General features: G+C 33.1%; 1 protein-coding gene across 5 annotated transcripts in view; it reads left to right on the forward strand.

Annotated features, from left to right (window-relative positions):
* Nucleotides 1-15,670, forward strand: part of LOC134229340 (neuroligin-2-like) — a 176,459-nt gene extending 160,789 nt beyond the window's left edge. For all 5 annotated transcript variants that reach the window (XM_062711086.1, XM_062711082.1, XM_062711084.1 and 2 more), the window contains exons 2-6: nucleotides 5,106-5,255; nucleotides 5,960-6,148; nucleotides 12,659-13,466; nucleotides 13,620-13,726; nucleotides 14,205-15,670. In XM_062711086.1, coding sequence (XP_062567070.1) covers nucleotides 5,106-5,255; nucleotides 5,960-6,148; nucleotides 12,659-13,466; nucleotides 13,620-13,726; nucleotides 14,205-15,163 — 2,213 coding nt within the window. In that variant the 3' untranslated portion in view covers nucleotides 15,164-15,670. The remainder of the gene's footprint in view (nucleotides 1-5,105; nucleotides 5,256-5,959; nucleotides 6,149-12,658; nucleotides 13,467-13,619; nucleotides 13,727-14,204) is intronic.
* The last annotated feature ends 7,046 nt before the right edge of the window (nucleotides 15,671-22,716 follow it).

Genomic DNA, 22,716 nt, shown 5'->3' on the forward strand with positions numbered 1-22,716 from the left:
TTAAACAATATATTATTCCACACTGATAACTGCAATGAGATTATAAGTTCAGTGATGATTGAGTTTTTAGCATGATAATTGATCTGTTAATAGACATTCAATGCTGATCGAGCTTTTATGAAAGACAAAGTTCGGCATGGCTTAAAGAATTAATTTGCAGATACTAATGCTTAAAACATTTGAACTCACACGTAAGTACCAAAGAGTTACATGTATATTAAACTTGGAGATCTTGAAAATAAATAGCTATACATGTATATATAGTTCAGAGAACAAAAATGATATTTTCTTTCATTTATTATTTCATTTGTTTTGAAAACTCATCTTTTTCAATAGAGTTTAACATTTCTCAATATTAGATACATGTAAATAGATTCAATATATTTTTATCTACCCTACATCCTCTCTCTCTCTCTCATCAGATTTACTTGACCAGCTCTATTAAAGTTAGAACATTTTTATTTCATTCGGATGTTTTTTGCTTGTTTTAATTTCTCTATATTGAAGTGTCTTTGTGCAACAAGAATATAAGACAAAACAACAATTTTAAATTTTAATTTTTTTAGTCTAAGGTAGGCGCTTTACATGTTTATTATTTTTTAAAAACTGAAATTCGTCATGAAATTATTTCATGCAAAAAAAAAAAGCTATAGATAAGAGATCTGAAAAAAAAATTAAAGTCCGTTCAATTTTGCAGTTTTCTTTTTTTTTTTCATGTCTTTTTCCTTTTTTAACCTTATTTCCAAAGTACAACAATACATGTATTCTTATATTTAAAAATTCATAATTATGATGACGATTAAAAGTTTTGTTTTATTTGGTCATAAAATATCTCTTTTATAATCTTTTATAAAATTCATGCGAACATGCAGCTGAAATGTGAAAAAGTACGCAATTAAATTAATGAATGCCCCTGTCTGGTACCCCTGTTGCATCGATTGTTGACATCAGAGTTATCTCTCCTATTTTTATTTATAGAAAATACAAATAATCTTGACTATCGTTCTTACACATTCTTGCTAGATTTGTAAAAAACGTGGAAGATGTATATTTAGTTTCAATATTTGTACAAACAATTTAACAACAGTTTAAGCAGTATGCACCGATGAATCAATGTTTACATGTGATCGACGCGATCGCGATGTGTATAATTTGAGAGTGGTGCAGCGGATCTAAAAGAAGTAGGAAGACAATTTTTCTTTGCAATATTTTTTCGATACCCTGTCTAAGATGTATTCTAAAAATTGTTTAAATATGTAAATAAAATTTATCTAGAGTATAAAGGTTCAATATGCTATACAGAAAACACCTTGTTTACAGCTTCTATACATTTAATTACGCATGCATGTAGGAAAACTATTGGTATTATAGAGACGTATTTAATAATGTTTGTTAAGAAACCAGATCTAAATGTTTTTATTTATATCTATTAAAATCAGTGGATTAGGAGATTCAGATATTGATTAAATTAATTTATAAATGAAAATAAATTCCACATAATGAAAAAAACGATAAAAACTCGGGATGCGTCAAATGTCAAAACACGTGGTTAAAAAATAATCTGCGTCGAAGTTCACCGTCAGTCTGCAACGTCACATCTTTATGACGTTATTTCTCTGTTTTAGCAAAAATGCCATAAGGACCCTTTTGTCATGGGCGCAATCATATATGTAGGCAAAAACACAATTAATCATTATAGCGTTAATTGTTTCGATAAAATGAAATATATTTCACATGATTGGCAATAAATAGGTCAAGTACAGATTTATGTTACTCCATTTTTTAAGACTAAAATAAAGATGCCAACTTCAACAGTTTCAAAAGTACAACTGATGAATATGGATGATTACCACAACCAGTCAGCATTTCTTGTCCTATTTATGGAAAAAAGCTTTCGAAATATATGGCATTTCTGTCTTTTTTTTTCGAGGACAATGTAGTCTTAGGGCATTATTGGATTGAAAAGAGAATACAAGTCAATGCAAGTTACTAGCTAAGGCAACAAAGACATCAAATAGCGGTGCATTTATAATACATTTTCATGATAAAACTTGTTTCCTTTTTTTATTGTATTTTAAGTATCATATTTTCTAATTTCCTTTTGATTGTCAATTTTACTTTATTATTATGCATTCGAAGGTAGAAGATTTATATTAAGATGAACAATCTTTATTTGTCAAACTCGTTCGTAGATTACGGTAATACTGTAAATGGAGGTTTTACCGATTTTTTTCTTTCAGTTAATGTGAATGTAATAAAGCTGTTTTTCTCTAGTGTTTAATTCTAGATATTGACCATTATTCTAACATTCATGGTAGCCTTAATCCATTTGTATTTCGACCATAATATAGTAAGCAAGCAAGAATTCCAATATTTGCAGAAGGAGTTTAGCGTCTTATTACCCAAGTAAACCAAACATTTATCACAAAAATCAGTGCTGATGATCAACAAACTGACTTGGAACCGAAATATCGAACCAAAGAAAGTAAAAGATTTCTTCCCAGACAAAAGTAGATGAAACAGATCACGAATTGGCACAGGCAAATTCTTTAACTGTACAGTTATTACTTCTGTCTGGTGGTCTGTAATGTTATATTACAATTGTAATAGAAATCAACACAGTCAGTTCTTTGAATGTCAGTTGTTTCGTGTGATGGGAAGAGGATAGCGTGATGCCGTGTTGCAAGTCCTTGTTTGGAACCATTAATGGTCCAAGAGAAGACAGATTATACAAATAATAAGAAGCGCTGAACAATGAAAGAGTCTTTCTTTTTCTTTAATAATTAATAGATACAGATAACCGTAAGGTTGACGTTACTGTGTAATGTTCAGATTTAAGATAGTAAATTACTTTGAATACTATAGTACTTGATGCTGAAGTACTAAAATATGGTATATTTTATCTTAAGCAAGCTACACTAAACTAGCGTAATGTAGCGATGAAAGGATTGTGATCATTGTAAGGCTTCAAACTTCACTGGTTTCAATAAAAATGGATACATCTTTTTAAAAAAAAATCTTAAAATTTATATATCAAATCCAGTTAAAAAAAAAACCGAAAAGCTACAGACTTTGAATAGTATTTAGGAAAATTTGAAATTAAAATTGTCCCTTTGGATTTTAATTAAATGCCAAGTTATGAAAAATTATTCCTAAAGAAATTAAATGCAACTCTAATAAATTGGAAATATTTTTGCATCTTTCTAATTGTGTTACCTTGTGCAGTTTTGCTTTGAGCCGTGTTGATTGGATTATACAAATACAAAACCAAAAAAAAAAAGCTCTTCATTGCCGTAAGAAAAAGGAGAGCAACATCAATATTATAATAGCCATTTGTCCTCATCCCTTTATTTTTTGATATTTACAAAAACAAAACAATACGAAAGAAAAAAATCTCTTACGGGTCTGGAAATACATGTACTCTAATGTCAGTCTATTTAGATGATCGAGCCCTTGCGTTCTATCAGATCGATATTAATTTACATACTGCATGAAATCCTTTATTGCAGTGCTGTTATTCAAGCCTATAACCATAGAACAGAATAGTCGACTCAAAATATAAATCCTTCGCTTTGTAATCGAAGTAGCTGCGGCGTTCAAATTTACAGCAACTAACGGTCTTTCAGTTTTAATTTTTCTTTAATAGATGTAGGAATCAAAATGGATACAATGCACAATACCCTTGCTAACTACATGACTGTATAAGTAATAGTATTAAAACTGTATAAATTGAATATATACTTTTATGTCCTATTTTCCTAGATTGTTTATATTCTTAGCATCATTGCGAATCTCCACGTCAAAAGACTTGGATCAGGTTGAACTGTATCCGCGCGATTTGGACTACATGATGGATTAACTGTCCATACTACTAAAATCGCGAGAGACAAATAAAAATAAAATAAGATAAACTTGTTTTCATAATAGATGTAGGTATAATCGCATATCAATTTGTTTTGTACTTGACTATTATGTCAAGCACTTGAACAATTGACATTGTCTCAGTGAAGCTACAAGCTAATTATAGTTTCATCAATGTCACGTGACTATCCCCCGTCATGGACACAGAATTAACTGTCACGTCAAACTGACGTTGAGGGCTAGGGCTCCGCGTGAAGATGACACGCGTTTACTGTGTTAATTGATACCCATGGGTCAATTACTACTGTCAAAGAAATTTCATCACTTTGCTCCGCTCAGTGTTGATTGAATTCTACAATTAAGATGTCACTTTCCATAATTGAAAATCGACATCATAATCTTTAAGATTTGACAGAAAATATTGAATTTCGTCATTGTCTAATAAATCTAGGTGCATGGTGTAACCTTTTTTAATGAATATTCTATTTAGGATGTGGATCCAGAGTTTTGTTGTTTAAAGGCCAAAAACTTGGATTTATATCTCTTTAAAGATCAATATTTTTAACATACGACTTTATCAAAACTGTTTATCTTTAAAATCTGCAGCTACAGTAGATCTTGTATAGTTTTTACAATCCATGTAATAAGCCATAGGGGACCAGAATGCAAAAACTTTGACGTTTAATGCCACGAAAAGGGAAAATATTTTGATAAGCAATACTGAACATAGGATTTCAAAATTATGTTCTTAAAATACATGTGTGCAAGGAAAAATATTTTGATAAGCAATACTGAACAAAGGATTTCAAAATTTTGCTTTTAAAATATGCAACCTATAACTTTTGTAAAACAGTCACTTTAGGGAATGGTACCTAGTTGTTTACAGAGCTGGTTGTCCTGTGTCCCGTTTATTTTTTTAAGCAAGGTCTTTTAAAGTTGTCTAGTATATCTATGGATATTTTCATTTATTTACATGGCAACAGAATATTTAATTCTGATAGTTTTCATATTAGAGATACTATATAAATACTTCAATAAATCCATCTCAATAAGTAATTTTTAAGTAAAATAACCCCCATTTTGATTTACTTTGATTGTGCCGTGATTAGGCTTCATGAATTTGACTGTTCCTGTAACGATTTTGTGGATGAGAAGCATTAAAGGTCATACAAGTCAACTTTTTAAGGATTAAACTGCATTTCTTTTGTCTTGAAAAATACATTGTTGATTTTTTTGTCTTTCAGAAAAGGACAATTCTTCTCCATTCCCGGTAATGGTATTCATACACGGAGAGTCGTATGACATAGGAACCGGAAATGCCTACGAGGGGAGCGTGCTGGCTAGCTACGGCAAGGTCATTGTGATCACAGTAAATTATCGCCTAGGAGTTTTAGGTCAGTTATTTTAGTCAAATTTTTTCCCTACATACTTATATAAGCGTACTTACTGCTTCAAGCCAATGACGACATTTTCAGATTTTCTTGCTGAGTGAGAGACACAAAAGAATATTAGTAAATGGTTTATCTTTTCCGAAAAATCATTTATTTTTGAAAATTTGAAAAAAAAAATGATATTGAGTGTATCTTATTGATTGAATCTTATTGATTGACGATGGTTCTGTTGAGAGATTTGTACATTAAGATTTTGTGTTCATCATTGATTTGATTTATTTCATGATTATTCAACATAGCACATTTCATTTTCTTTTCATCATATGAACTAGTATACATTATATTATACCTAGAAAATGCAATAGCGTTTTGGCAAGGTTAGTTGCAAGTAAAAAGCGAGCTTTTTATGAGTGATTCTATAAAAAAGAGAGAAAATCATAATTACTTGAGAATGTCAAATCTGTTAAACAAAAATATATGATTAAAGCAAGAAGCTTATGCTTTAGGGGAAAACATAATCTTTTTGCAAGTAATAATGGAGAAGTGTTATGATGCACTGTTGTGGATAGGAAAAATTAACCACCATTATTCATATTGATTTCTTCTAATTGCCATCAATTACCGAAGCTGTCATTTCCTTTATCAATACTGTAAAAAAAAATAAAGCTATTTATTCTTTAAATACAACATGTACATGTACTTTACAGGATTCCTTGGGACTGGTCATCCTAATGCCAATGGCAATCAGGCTTTGCTTGACCTGTTGGCTGTCCTGACTTGGATCAAGGAGAACATTGCGTCCTTTGATGGCGACCCGAACCGAGTCACCTTGTTTGGTCATGGACATGGCGCCGCCCTGGTTAATTTCCTTCTCTTCGTGCAAACTGTCAAAAGAGGTGTGTCTCATTTGAATTTTATAATCTCAGAAACATATGTACGAAAAGCTCTGAATTATGTGTAAATCTGCACGTCATTCCATATAGAATAATACATACCCTTTTCCATAATCACATCCTGTATCAGCCCGAAACACCAATATCAGCTAGAGGGCCGAGGGCCCGAGGGCTGATACAGGATGTGTTGTGGAAAAGGGTATGCTTATTTCATACTTAGTAATAAAATATAGTACACATTAAGTTGAGAAGAAAGGTAAATAATCATGCACTTCTTGCATGCCCGGTCTATTGTCTCATATGGTTTGGGCATTTCAAATGTGCGAGATCCGTAATTTGAAAATAATCTTTTATTTGTCAATTTGATTATCCTTACATTCAAAAACTTAAAGTTTAGAGAATACATGTATGTATCCCCTAAAATATGTGTATGATCTCAAGTTCTTCTTTTGAGGTTTAATTTACTAGCTAGGGGTGTGATATTGATCTGCATCAGCCACGCAAATCCATATCAGCCCTACAGGGCATACTACAGGGGCTGATCCGGCTATTATGACGTCAGGCATATCGCATATGCAAAAATCCTGTATTTATTACTAAGTATGTAATAAAAAGAACGTTCGTTTATATCTATTTACTTTTCTACAGTTGATAAAAATATGTAAGAGAAATATCGAATAATAATAAACTTATCAAAAGTTATCACATTATAAAAAGAAAAGAGTAAAATTACTTGATGAATAGTGGTTAAACATTTAAAAAGAATGTGACACATGCAGGAAAGTAAAGTGGATTGTTTAACTCGACCTTCGACTGGAGATAACGCAAGAATCTGTTTGTTTTGGAATTCTTGGGATTTGTGAAATCATTGTATGTCTAGCTTTAAAGGGTGATTATGAGACAAAGAGCACAAATATTTTAATATGATGCGAAAAGATAAATTAAATTTTAGAAATTTACAGAAGTTAAATTTTTGTTCAAATATATTTTCAGAGGCTTTCAATGAAAAACACTGATGGTTTAAAAATTTACCGGAAAATGTATTAACAAAAAAATTATTTTCTCCTTCTTGTTTAAAGTAGTTACATGCACAACTTAAGTTTACAGGATATCAATGAGAATCTTCGTGTATTTACTAAGTTCCCACAAAGGCAATATTTTTTAACAAATGTTATAATGTAATTTTCTTAAATTTCTAAATGCGCTAGTTGAAATCCAGCGCAAGCTCGGGGGAAAATTAATTTTTTTTTTACTGCTAACAGAACTATTCAAAAAACTATCTTTCAGATTCTATTGATAGTTTATTACACAGGAATATAGAATATAGCATGACGAAATTCTTCAAAGTCCCGCAATTGGTTTAACAGAAATGGATAATTATAAGAAATACATTTCCTAATATTTTGGGATTTTTTTTTACTTCTACAAATATCATTTTCATGAAAGGCCTCTTCTTTTTAAATGTTTCTTCTTGCATGTTATAAAGCAACTTAAAGTAAATTATTGAAAAATCATATTGTACCATTTTATTTGTCTAAACAAATAACCATGACCATTAATTGACATTTATTTATAAAACATAAGCACAACTTACTAAGATATATTCACAAACTCATTGTGTTACCAATTTCTTTACATTTATTTCCATGTCCATTCATGATAAACAATCGCCGCGATTTTCTTTTAGACATCGGGTTCGATGCCACCTGACTTTCTAGAACTTTCAACAAATAGCGAGATCGGACATAAACGGAAAGGATCTGCACAATTTGTTTTTAGCTCACCTGAGCCGAAGACTCAAGTGAGCTTTTCTGATCTCATTTTGTCGGTTGTCCGTCCGTCTGTAAAGTTTTCACATTTTCAACTTCTTCTCAAGAACCACTGGGCCAATTTTAACCAAACTTGTGTGACCAAGTGAAATAATGATGGCACTGTAGGTTTCTATATTTATTCACAGAACATGTAAGGTGATTCTACAAAAACAAAATATAAGTACATGTAAATATATACAATTTATACATAGTAATGCATTACGTATGACAGTTTTGTACATATTAAACTTTATTTCTGATAATCTTATTCATTTATTTACTAAGAAAAATTGTAATTTAAAGTTATAAATATATAATAAAATACCTTGTGCGAGGTGGAAGTGTCTAATCAGGGCGCCGGATCTGCAGTGAGTTGAATTTAGACTTGGCTAGCTTATATTACAAAAGAAACGATCTGATTTGTTGGTTCATTATGATATTAGCCAATGAAAATTCGTAACCAATGGTAAATCAAAGAAAGTGTTCACCAAATCAATCCACCTGCGCACACAAACTAGCCTAACTTTACTCTCAAAGACATCGTTCAATTCGGTATTTAGAAACGTAGTTAAAAAGCAAAATTTTAATAAATATATTCAATATATATAAACCTGCCCACACTTGGTACAAAGCATCCTTGGGTAATGGGGAGTTTAAATTGTTAAAAACAGTACGACATTTAACTCTGGACACGACATAGTCCAGACTTTTTACTACATGTACCATTTCTCATTGTGATATCCAAAATATTTTCATATCACTTCATGGAATTTTTTAGCAGAATTCCAGGGTCTTATGTTGAGCTCACAAACATTTCCACTTCTAAAGATATGGAGTCCTAAAACTCAGAATCCCATGGGAGAATGATGGGATTTTCAATCCCACCAACTATCCCACCATTCTCCCATGGGAGAAAAATGTCAGATGGGATATTTTTTCCTAGTGGATTTTTTCTCCCACAAAGATGGGGGGATAAGGCGGGCGAAGTGCCCATAGTGCGACAGATAAGAAGTGAAAATTTTAATCTTAATTATATATCCAAATTTTATTTGATATTTCATCTAATATTAAAGTATTCTTTATGTAAAATTTCTACAATTTACAAAAATCTCTCAAAAACAGAAAATATTTGCTTATGAAAAAGCTTACACACACTAATTTCAATACGAGTGGGTTTTCGCTCCATTTTTTTTAAAGATGATCCTAAAAGTTTGCAATAAAATACACATTTTTTGGTTTAGAAAAACATGGAACGATGACCCACTATACCTTCAAAGTACAATTTTATGACACAACATTTGCATCTTTCCGAGAAATACTTCAAGTCCATTAAGTCGCGGGTCATATCACAAACATGATTTAAATGTCCAATATCACCATGAGTGATGTAGCATATCACAAACATGATTTAAATGTCCAATCATAATTTTAAAAAATTTCAATAATAAGAAGTTAATTGAAATACTCAATTCACATATTGAATATAATTTCTTAATATCGGACGCTATGGGCATTCTGCTCGTCTTGTTCCCCCATCTCCTTTGTTCAAATGGGATAAATCCCACGGATATTGACAATCAAACAATTTCTCCCATACATTGTAAAACATGAAATATATCCGATATAGTATGACTTTGACAAATTTTTCATCATACTATATAGAAAATATACAAACTATAACAATGTATTGAAAAAAATGAAAATATTTTGGATAACATAATTGTAAATATCCTATGTCATGCCCAGAGTTAAAATATCGTACTGTTTAAAATAAAGGGCCAAGCCCCCCTCCAAGGGAAGATAATCAAGAAAAGACAAAAAAAGGTGGGGTCATTAAAAAATCTTCTTCTCAAGAACCAGTGGACCAGAAAAGTGAAAATATCCCTAAATTGTTAAAATCATGACCACCAGGGGTTTTTTAAAACGCGGAACGGAAAACGGAATGGGCAAAACGGAAAACGGAATATATGTTTTGGATGAAATCACTTAAAATACACAAATTTTATCATAAACGATATATTTTGTACCTATTCAATCCCCCACTATTAAATACAAGTTGATTTTGTCATGAGTCTTTTATTTCGAAAATATCTTTAGAAGTGGAAATGTTTGTGAGTATTTGACAAGCAAAAACACAAAAAGAAGACAATTGTTTGATTCGGAAGATAAAATCCAACATCTTTCAGTACTATTTTTTTTAAGAACTTACTACATGTACATTTATATTTTATAATTAATTACATTCACAAAAAGTGTGAGGAAATTGAATGAACATTCCCGTAGTAAAATGGTTATGACTGGGGGGGGGGGGAGGATTTGATATCTTGATGAACCATGGAAAGAGAAATAAAATATTTAAAAAAAATTATTAAGGTTACTGTTTAGGGAAATAAAGGGCCAAACATCTCTTATACACACTGGTTGTTAAAATTTTATTCAAAATAGAGGTCGCTTTCTATAATATTTAAAGAAAACTTTCATGTGGTAGAAAAGACAAAAAAAAGTTTGTTTGGGGTCATGTGTGGGGGGGGGGTGTAAAAATCTTGATTTCTCATCTGAAAGGTCTGAGAAGTTGGAGGTCTGCCCCCTTTTTGTGTCCAAAATATCTAAGGTTTAATAAATCAATTTTTAATGTGGAAGCTGCCACTCCCCCTGGGTAGTGTAAAATATAATAAATTGTTAAACATCATGGAAAAAACCAAGAGGGGGTTGGGGGTCAGTAAAAAATTTCCAACATACAAAAAATTTCGCAAGCAAAAGAAAAGTTTTACATAGAAAAATATTTCGTGTGTGTGTGTATAGCAAAAATCTTTAAAAATCTTCCTTGAAGAACCACGGGGCCTCATAAAAGCTTGTACACCAGTTCTGAACGGAGGGCGTGTATGACTCAGGAATATATAATATTTTACAATAAAGTTTTATTAGAAATAGTGAATATTGATGATTTATATCGAAATTATTGACAAAAATCATGACCGCTTTCCGTTCCGTTTTCCGGGTAGGGCGGGGCCACAATAAGGGAAGTTTTACATAGAAATATATAGGAAAAATCTTTAAAAATCTTCTTCTGAAGAACCACTGGGTCATAAAAGCTGACACTTATGTGGTAGCATTCCGGGATAGTGTAGATTCTAAATTATTAAAATCATGACCGCCAGGGGTAGGGTAGGGTGTAAAGTTTTATATAGAAATAATGAAAATCAAGACAGGAAAGGAAACTTATGTGGAAGCATCCTAGGGTAGTGAAAATTCTAAATAATGAAGTAAATCTGTTAAAGAACTGCATCACCAAAGTTACTCAGGTGAGCGATGTGGCCCATGGGCCTCTTGTTTAATCAATGACCAAAGCTTTTTTTCTATTATATCGCTTAAATCAAGTTTTGATGGAGCAATTCATTAATGACATTTTATGAAATGAATAAGCGCTTGCTTGTTGTCAGTTTTTTTTAAAAGTGCCAGTTACTTACATGTAGATCCGCCACCACTTTTCTCTCTTCAGTGCTATTTCGAGGCTGTTAAGTAGACTTTTGATGAAATTTACTATGCGAGTGAAATCTGAATATAGTTTACGGACATCACCTTATACTTAGTGTACTCCTACAGGCTTTAGTAAGAACTCTTGTGCAGCCGTTTCAGAGTTTATTAGCAAAATTTGTTAAGTATAGAATAAAAGTATAGCTTTAAGTTAGAGCAAGAGTATTGTTCCTTACACCATTTCTCACCGAAAATACATTAGTTACGAAACAACATTAGATAAATCATAAAATAAATGAAAATTAATCAATTAAATATATGACTGTATTGATTTCCTCATGTCATTTATTTTTACTGCTACTTTGGATTTATTAATTGAAAAAGTAGTAGCAATTCAAAAAGAAACGGTGATTTTGCATTATATAAGGGCGCTCTGGATTTGATGTTGTTCAAGGTTGTTAAATGCATGTTCACACCTGCTACAAGAATTGTAATATTTATCTCACGAAATAAAAATTACGACTCCAATCCCAACAAAGAAAAAACAGACACACAAAGCAGCAAAACATCAAATGAAGTTCACACATCTGAGCATCTCTTGTGATTTATTGTTTGTAAAGTATTTCTCAGAAGATGTTCTTGACATCAGTCATCGTTTGTGTTTGATTGATAAAACACAAAAAAGCTCGAAATGTAAAACTGCAATCAGAAACGAGAAAGCACCAGGTGCGAGGTTTTCTCGTGTCTTCTGTGTTGCCTGTAATTTTGCTGTTTTATTGAATGGGTCAATAATGCGCAGAAGCTTAGGATGCGTTGCCGTATACTAATGAATAAAAGAAAAGAAAAAAATGTTAGAACCATTATGTCTTTCTAAGTATACGGTTTATATATAAGTGACTACTGTATCTCAAAGATAAATGATAAGCTAGAGAGAGAGAGAGAGAGAATTCACCTTGTAAAAGTGACATACGTTTGATTTTTTGACACTTACTTAATTCTTATTAAAGTTTCATTTAAAATGTTATATACATGTATACCTCTCTGATGTTTAGGAGGCGCTCGATCTGCTCGCATTTTATACCGTTTTATGGACTTTTGATCTTGAATACTGTTCCTTATATCTCTATGACGCAATTGTTACGTATTATGTATCTTTATGTTGTATTAGATTAAAATTTCAAAAAATACACATAGATTTTTATGATATGAAATATTTTCTTCTTTTTAGAGAAACTTTTCCACCGCGCAATCTTGATGAGTGGTTCTGCCGGAAGCTCATGGTCTCAGTCCGTTGATCCTCTCGCTTGTGCCCAAAAACTGGCAGTTAACGTTAACTGTAGCAAATATATCAATGAATCTGCTAAGCTTATACAGTGTTTCAAAAATAAAACTACAGAGGAACTCGTAAATAATGCTCCATTTCCACCGAAATACTTTTCCTGTTTTGCTCCTTCAACAGAAATCGGTACCTTCTTTAGAGGCTCATTAGAAAGTATGCTGAGAGACAAAAATTCACATGCTTTTTCACAAATCCCTGTAATGTTTGGTGTCACTAAAAACGAGGCTTATTCCTATTTAAAGCAAGAAGAACTAATTCATGGTATATCAGAATTTCGAAAGACACAAATTTTGAGGACGTATGTTCAAAATGTATATAAGTACCACAGACAGAAAATCTTTGAAATTTTGGACCATGAGTATTCCGATTGGACAAAACTGCAGGACAATAAAACGCGGAGGGATAATGTTATGGAAATGATCAGCGATGGCCAGTATGTGGCTCCGATTGTGAAAATGGCCAGAGAACATGCTGAAACAAATGCAGGTACTTACTTCTACTCGTTTGGATATTCTACAAACTCTGAAAGCAAGAACTTTCCCGAGTGGTCCAGTGGGGTCTTTGGTGATGAACTACCGTACGTCTTTGGCGCTCCTCTTGTCGACGGTATATCCCCATTTCCTTCCGAGTACACGAAAAATGAAAAACGCCTTAGTGCTTCCATCATGCGATTCTGGACAAATTTTGCCAAGTCTGGGTATGTATTGTTGTACACAGTGTAAGTAGACATTTTTAATAAGGATTTTTTTAAAATGTGTTTTTAACTTTTTAGATCTTACGAACTGTTCCATGCCGAAAATGTTACTGTCTCAAAAATTCTCAAATATTCATATCATGCACTCTTTTCCAGAAATCCTAATAAGCCTGATAAAGAGACAAAAATATTTGAGAAGGACAAATTCTCAGATATAGAGTGGCCGAAGTATGACCTTAAAACGCAGCAATACCTTCAAATAGGTAGATCTTATTTCTTACTTCATTAAAATCCTTTTATATCCTGGTTTTATTTTCCTCACTTACTGTACTTGATCATAACACTACCTTCTCTTAATCAATAACATAACAATGCAAACGAAAAATTAGAATACAAATTTTCTAAGACAGCGTTCTTTGGATTTAGCATGTGAAGAGTGCACTGCTTTTTTTATTCGGCTTAAGTTCAATTATAGAGAGAAAAATCTTTCATCTTGTAAAACCTAATGGATATAATTTGCTTTTTATGAATAGAGAGCTATTTTTCTAATGTACCCTTAATGATGTTTAGCGGCGAAATTAAATTTAAGGCATTTAGGCATTTTATTACCATTTTCCAACCACAGTAAAATACTATCAACATCTCTGAAACATTTGCTTTCGAAACAAAAGCACTGAGAATAAAAATTATGTATGTAGCTTTTAGCCTCAAATAACGTCGTCTGTTTTCTTTTTTTAATAGGTAAACGTCCTCAGGTTAAACACCATTACCGCGGGAAACAACTAGCCACATGGTTGGACCTAATTCCAAAGATAAATCGTGAAGATATCACAAATGGTGAAAAACCAGACTCAGCGGAACACAATTTGTTGGATCCCAGAAATGACTCTACCTTTGATGAGCCCCAGCGTCTGATGACCAGATTTCACCGCTTATTTCCGGCTCCTCCCCCTACTTCCCCGCCTCCACCAAAGGACACGCCCTATGAACCTAATACCTCATCTGAAAATGTGTCTGAAAATTATGAACCTAAAATATTCGTAACAGGGGGAGATAATTTGGCAACTTCCATTCTCCCACCTGTTGCTGACTCCCGTGAGGCGGAATCGTTAGCTAGGAGTTCCGTCCCTTTAAGTATAACCGTTGCTGTAGGTTGTTCACTGTTGTTTTTAAATATCTTGTTTTTTGCCGGTGTATATTATCAGAGAGACCGTATTAAGAAGCTCAAGCGTGCCAAAGGAATGTGTGAGACAGAACTAAGAACCCCCAAGAAAAACGGAAATAATGGGGCCGACACTAATCGACAGGAAACATCGAGTTTAATGACGTCACAATCGGTGCAACAACAGAATCAGTTGACACCAATAAAAACAGTGAATGAGAGACCTGAGGTTCAAGGGAACCCAATATATGCTGCCATATCAAAATCATCAGATCATTCATCAGATAAATACTCATACTCTCCTGTTCCAACAGACTCTTCCTCGCCGATGCATAGACATCGGGATCGAAATCCTCATTCTCATACAAACAATGTTCAATCTCCATATAAAGGTGTGAGTACATTTTCCTCTGGAAGACCCCCAGACAGGTCTCCAAAGGCTGACAGAAATGCGTATAAAAATAATGATAGACTCCAATCAAAGTCAAACAAAGATAACCCGTCTTCGAATTCAAGTAATGCAATTACTGTTGTTTAGCATCATTCATGTTTTGGTGTTCGATTGTTTTTGGATGCATGTGAATTGAAAAATGGGAAAAAGTGTAAATGGCGTTATTTATCAAAGTGTTATCATAATGGTTAAAAGTGCATGTTTAAAAAGTTATGTCATCAGTATCGTAACTGGTCCCTTTTTGTGGGGCGTTCTTAAGCATTATTACCGCATGTATTAAGAATATTTCAGAATAAAAATATTTATGCAGAATGCAAATACATTTTATAAAATGGCAATATTTAAAGGGAATAATTATAAAACTGATAAAAAAAAATTAAAATGACTGATATCCTTATAACTGATTAGACGATGATTTCATTTTAAAAACGTGTGTGTTTTTGTACTGTTTTTTCAGATTCTTAAGATGTTATTGTATTGTGTATGACTTCCTGTACCTTCAGAGAGTGAATTTAAAGCTTTCCTTGGTGTGAATAATTATGTTGTTATTTTGCAAGAAATTAGATTTATAGAAAATAAAATTTTCTCAGAATTCTTCATGTCCATTTACTGATTAAGGAGGTACATTAACGGACATTAATCAATAAAGGGTGACTTCTCATATCACTGGTGTTACTGTGTTCCAACTGTATGGTGATTAATACAATTTTGTGCGCTTCTCTACTCAAATGTTCATAATCCGAAGGAGTGCCTCTTAACATTGCAGATTATATTTTGTCAAGATCAGAACTTATATTGTTATTCCATATAATTGATCAAAATATTGTTTTGTTCATCATTAGAAATATTTTCATAGGTTGACTAAAAAAAAACAGTGAATAAAAAAAAATTTAAAATCATAAAATTACGAAAACAGAAATTGATGAATTCACAAGAAAAATACTACTAGTATATAATGACAAACCACTTTTGAAACTATCAACTTGCCTTTGAAAAGAGCGCACAAGTCGGTGATAAAAAGAAAATGTGTCAGATTCTTCAAACTTGGAAAAAAATTCAGATCTTGATTAGATAAGATAGTGATTTAACGTTATATGCTGTGATTATTTGACGATGAATCAAAGAACAAAGAAGTACAAGGAGTTGGGCTCATTATATCCCCCACATGAAAAGAGAGATGATGACTATTATTATTATTTTAATAGTGATCGGACTGTCCGTCCGTTCGTCTGTTAAGATTTGGGGTATCAATGTCTTATCCGCAACTAAATAAAATTTAAAGAATGACACTTTCACAAATTCTTTATTACATAATTTCATTGCGTAGTGTACCTTTTATTTTACTTTTTGATCTGACACAATCTACATATCATTTAAAAGAAGATGTACTGTGAGCAATGAGCTCACTAAATGATACCCCGCCTCCCATAAAATTATTATGGCAAAGTCCATGTTTTACTCTGGGAAACCCATGTTTATTATTAAACATAATTAAATTCCAAATCATATACATGTATATTCAACAAAAAAAATCCCCACATTAATCTGCTAATTTTATACAAACATTGACTCGCTTTTAGGAAACGGGAAAAAAAAATCGAAAATTGAAATGCAGTGTATACGACATCCCTATGGTCAAAAACGTATAAATGGATGTGCACTTTAACGTGATAATGACATGCAAGAAAGAAAAGACATAGAAGCCGATGACTATATCTTTGATACCAAATAAAAGTGAGTTGACTTGAACCTGGGGCATATTATGAACAAGGTAAAGACTATTTTATGCAAACTATTCTGAAAGTTGTGAATATTTTTGATACAAGAGTTATATATTTGTTTAATACACTACATACGAGGGGTTATCAAAAAGTTCGTGGACTGAGGCTATAAAATTAGTACTATGTAGTCTGAGCTTACAAAATTTTTATGGAGCATAAAACAACAAGAAATAAAGAAATTTTGAAAATTTTAGCTTGATACGTTCATTATTTCCCAAATTATTATAAAATGAATACATTATATCATCACCTGGCGCCGTCTCCGTTTAGTTTTATGACGTCCGACAAAGTCATTTTTTTCAATGTCTGCTTCTTCTACCTCATTCTTATTTTTATGAGGTTCCCTGGAGCTGAGGAGGACTTTAATCCGTCTTGTTTATATGACTTTACAATGCCATGAACAGCGGCTTTCAATGCATATACTATTGCAAATGGGTTTATAACATGGCAGAGATCCTCGCTTGATTGGTTGTTTTTGCTTTTTGGAGTTCAATATCTACAACACACGATCAACGTCTTTTTTTGACGTGATTGATTTTTCACACTTTGACTCAGATCGACACAAACCGTGCATTCCTTTTCTCTTTGAATCTATTTTGGCATTAAAAAACAAGTAATCTGGATGCATATTATTTCTCATTAGCCAGTTTAAACATCTCCTAGGTGTATACCAGTTTTTCCAGAGGCAAAAATTAATAGAGTGTTGGAAAAGGGAACCCCTCCCCCCGTTTGACGTCATTTTCAAGGCAACATTTGTGTGGATACTCCATGTAAAATTTACGATAAAACATTTCATAGAACTTCCAGAATAAGGTAAAAATTTAATACTTTATGGAACAATAGTGTCCCAACACATCCCTGAATTAACGGGATTTTTTGGATGTCAAATGTTCATATCACAATAGTTTTTCTTAGTTATACTTAGGTAGGAAAAAACGTCATTTTCGAGGTTGCGCCGCATGGACATACCATTGCTTACAAAAACATTACTATTTTATTCAAAAATAAAATTTATGATTTGTGATTTATTCTATAGATAGAAAAGATGATGATAACTAGATATCTTAAAATTCATTCAGTAACCAAAAGCGGTTTTAATTTTATGGCGCTAGTCCACGAACTTTTTGATAGCCCCTCGTACATTGCATGGGAGAAAGTTGAACATTAACATGAACAATAATTTTTGTTTAAATATTGTGTTTTCAGGGGGGAGGCTATTAAGAGATGCACCGAACGTACGTGTCATAATAATTTCTGATTTGTCAGCTAGCAAACACGCTGAAACACTATATTTCGAGGTCAGTGAGGAACTTGATTGATCTTTTCGCATGCATCAACATATCTACAAAATGTTTCACAAATTTAAGGACAATGTTTAAAGGACAATAGCATATATAAAACGTTTTTCTTTCCAGTAGACAAAAATGGGCTAAGAAGATTGCTGAAAAAAATATACACATTGTATAACTATATCCTTATATATAATATAAACTTACTTTTTCATCAGTTATTTGCAAAATTTTATTTAAAAAACATTTTCAGTTTACAAGCAAGTACTCTGAAGTTGATATTAAAAATATATATGCTTGAGTTTCTTATTGACAATATCTATAATGTATTTTTTTGCAGCTCAGGTCTCAAAGCGATCTGTCGGAAATATCATTGGTACAAATTGTGCCCCGGAACAGTTATTAGCAAACCTAATTTTGTACTCATATGGAGTAGGATTTATCAAAAACTACATTTGACGCCAATAATTACTAGTTTAGACCTTCAATTCGAAATTTTATTTCATGTCTCAAGACGATATATCAAAGTCAGCTTTACGAGGCCGAGTCTAATTCGTGTGCGCATGACTTTGCGCAGCTTTTTAATTCCATGCAGTCATTTGTGCGACAGTACACCTTTGCCAAATATTTTGATTTCAATACAAAAATAACATTATCTATACATAACCCCCTACTGGTCTGAAAATGTGATTTTCCGACAATAATTAGGATAACGATGTCACCATTTTTCGGATTTTGTAAGCAATGGATGACACTGAAGAAAGACGAATGACTCGCTTGCATGTTCAAGACGTCCATTATTATACTAAAAAATGATAATAGAAAATCCTAAGAAACATACTAGCAATCTAAAGATTGATATTTTTACCGAAAAAAATCATATGTGCCGATAATTCATCTGCACTGATACGTATTTATACCGTAATGTGGCAATTTTAGAAGTATTGGCTTTGAAAATTTATTCCTAAACCAACCTAGATAGATGGTTGGCAGAAATACAAAAAAAAATGGGAAAAAATGCGATAATATGGCGCTTTTCCAACAAATTCCAATAGGGTCCAATAGAAAATGTGACATAAACCTGATGGCTTCAACTTTCTAATCGTTTCGTGTTTGAATGCATTAACTTGAACCTAAACCTGCAGTGCTTGTGTCATTGGTTCATGTTGGAAATTTGACAATTGTCATTTTACACTAAAACTTCGATAACCTTTCATGGGAATTAGATGTTCTCTATTACAATTTTTATTGAATTTCAATGTGCTCGAAACTGAGAAAAGCAATTTGTTATTCTTTAGGTCGTGACAAGAAGATGTGCAACCTGATTCCATTGGATCGCAACTATTCGGCATGATCGCAAATTTTTGTTAGAAAATTTTCAAAATATTTAAAAAACAAAACAAATTTATACGAATGAAATCGAATGACAGCATGTGGATCTTTCTTATTTAATAAGCAGTTTTCATGAATAACCCACTGTTATCAGGTCAGTCGCTAATGTTCAAAATTAATGCATTTGAAAAAGAAAGCCTATAATAATATTGTAGATGTTCATTACAAAAAAAGTCAAAACTAGTACTTACTGAAACATTGAGTGCCCTTGGCTATTGATTAATTTTTACAATTGATTTACATTTTCTTATTGTTGAATTATTTTTAAGAAATGCAATGAACTCGCAAACATTACAGCCCAGGTATATTGAACAAGAGGCCAACGGGCCTTATAGGTCACCTGAGTATCATGTAACAACTTTCCAACAATTGCATTGGTTCGTGTTTTAAATCAGAGTCCATGAAATTCAAAAATTTGAAAGAGGCACTATTGGTTATCATAACTATACACTTAGCTTGCTTACTTTGGTTAGTTAATACCCAGAGGTAGATCAAAGTAACAAAGAGAAAATGCATTTCCACTTTATAACCAGTTGTGCACCCCATCCCACAGGAACCACTGACCCTGGGGCACATATTTAAATTCTGGAAATTTTATCATAAATTTTAATCATCATAAATGGTTGGTTAATACCAAAAAAGCAGAGTTCAAAGCATTAATTTATTTTCAGACTATGTAACCCCCATCCCAACCCCATGTAACCGGACCAAGGGGCCCTGAAATTAACCACTTCGGAAGAGGCACCTTTAATTGTCATTAATATGTACTTAAACATCGGCATACTACCCAAGAGCAAAGGGAAAGGTTTTTGAAGAATTCATGCATTTTCACTGTATAATCATTAGAACCCCGCCCTTACACCAAAACCCCTGACTCTGGGGTCCTGAAATTCACAAATCTGGAGGAGACATCCTTCCTCATCATAACTTTGTACATAGTTCATTGGTTTAATACTCAGGAGTAGAGGAGAAGATTTTAAAAGAATTAACGTATTTTCACTATATAATCAATAGAGCCCCACCCAACACCGGAACCCCTGACCCCTGAGGCCATGAAATTCACAATTTTGGAAGAGGCACTCTTATTCAGCATAACTATGGACTTGTTTAGTTTATTTAAAACCCTGAAGCAGAGAGGATTTTTAAAGAATTAATGTATTTTCAATACATAATCAATGGAGCCTCACCCTAACCCCATAATCCCCAACCCAGGGGGCCAAGAAATTCACAATTTTAGAAGTGACATTCTTGAACATCATAACTATGTACTTGGTTAGTTTGTTTAATACCCAGGAGAAGAGAAGAAGAATTTTCAAAGAATTTATGCATTTTCACTATATAATTCATAGAGCCCCGCTCTAACACCAGAACCCCTGACCCCGGGACCATGAAATTCACGATTTTGGAAAAGGCAGCCTTATTCAAGATGACTATGTTTTTGATTTTTTATTTATTAAATACCCAGGAGCAAAGAAGAAGATTTTCAAGAAATAATAAATTTTCACTATGTAATCTATATAGCCCCGCACTAGCACCTAACAAACCCTGACCCTGGGGCCATGAAATTCACAATTTTGAAGGAGACTGCCTTATTCAACATCACTATGTACTTATTTAGTCTATTTAATGCCCAAGAGCAGAGAAGAAGATTTTCAAAGAATCTATGCATTTTCATTATAGAATCTATTTAGCCCCACCCTAGCACTAGAACCCCCGACACAAGGGCCATGGATTTCACAATTTTGGTAGAGGACTCAATGCTGATTACAATATCATACCAAAGGTTTGACTGCTTGATGTCCAGGAGTAAAGAAGATTTTCAAAGATTGCATTAATTTTAGTGGTTTTGGCCCCAGGGGGCAGGTACCATGAAATTCACAATTTTTGTTCCCCTTTACTCATAGATGCTTATGCCAAGTTTGGTTGAAATTGGTTGAGTGGTTGCAGAGAAGAAGTTGTAAATGTTCAAATGTTAACGCAAAACGACGGACGAAAACGGATAGCAATAGGTTCCCTGAGTTACTAGTTAAATCGCATTTAACTATCAAAAAAGGGCTTGGATATTTCTACAGTACAAACAACCATACATATAAAAATGCATTTCATTTTTAGCCCTACCGGTCCTTTCCCTCTGCCAAATTCCTTTCCATTTTTAGGTCACCTGAGTTTACTCAGGTGACCTATTACTATCCGTTTTTCTTCCGTGAACATTTTTAGCTTCTTCCCTGCATCCACTCAACCAATTTTTACATATAGCATCTATGGTTAAAGGGGAACAAAAATTGTGAATTTCATGGTCCTTGGGGGGATTGGGCCAAAACCACTAAAAATAGTGCAATCTTAAAAAATCTTCCTTACTCCTGGACATCAAGCAGTCAAACTGTTGGTATGATTGTAATCAGCATTGAGTCCTCTACCAAAAGTGTGAAATTTATGGCCCCAGGGTCAGGGGTTCTAGTGCTAGGGCGGGGCTATATATAAATTATACAGTGAAAATGGATAAATTCTTTTAAATTCTTCTCTGTTCGTGGGCATTAAATTAACTAACCAAGTGCATAGTTATGTTGAATAAGGCTGCCTCTTCCAAAATTGTGAATCTCATGGCCCAAGGGTCAGGGGTTCTAGTGGCAGGGCGGGGCTATATAGATTATATATTGAAAATGCATACATTCTTTTAAATTCTTCTCTGTTCATGGCTATTAAATAAACTATTGTATAGTTATGTTGAATAAGGCTGCCTTTTCCGAAATTGTGAATTTCATGGACCCAGGGACAAGGGTTCTAGTGCTAGGGCGGGGCTGAAAAGATTATATTAGTGAAAATGAATTATTTCTTTGAAAAACTTCTCTGCTCTTGGGTATTAAATAAACTAAACAAGTACAAAGCACCTGGTTATTAAACCAATGAACTATGTACATAGTTATGAGGAGGAAGGATGCCTCTTTGAGATTTGTGAATTTCGGGACCCCTGGGTCAGGGTATACTATGTTAGAACGGGGCTCTAATCTTTATATAGTGAAAATGCATGAATTCATTGAAAATTTTTTCCTTTGGTCCTGGGTATTATGCCAATGGTCTTAGTACATAATTATGACGAAGAAAGCTTCCTCTACCAAAATGGCTAATTTCCGGGCCCCTTGTGACAGAGATACTTTGCTGGGGGGGGGGGGGGTTACAT

This window comes from Saccostrea cucullata, unplaced genomic scaffold, assembly GCF_032062105.1.
Source record: "Saccostrea cucullata isolate Sc308-1 unplaced genomic scaffold, CSIRO_AGI_Scuc_v1 ctg41, whole genome shotgun sequence".
Classification (NCBI taxonomy): Eukaryota; Metazoa; Mollusca; class Bivalvia; order Ostreida; family Ostreidae; genus Saccostrea; species Saccostrea cuccullata.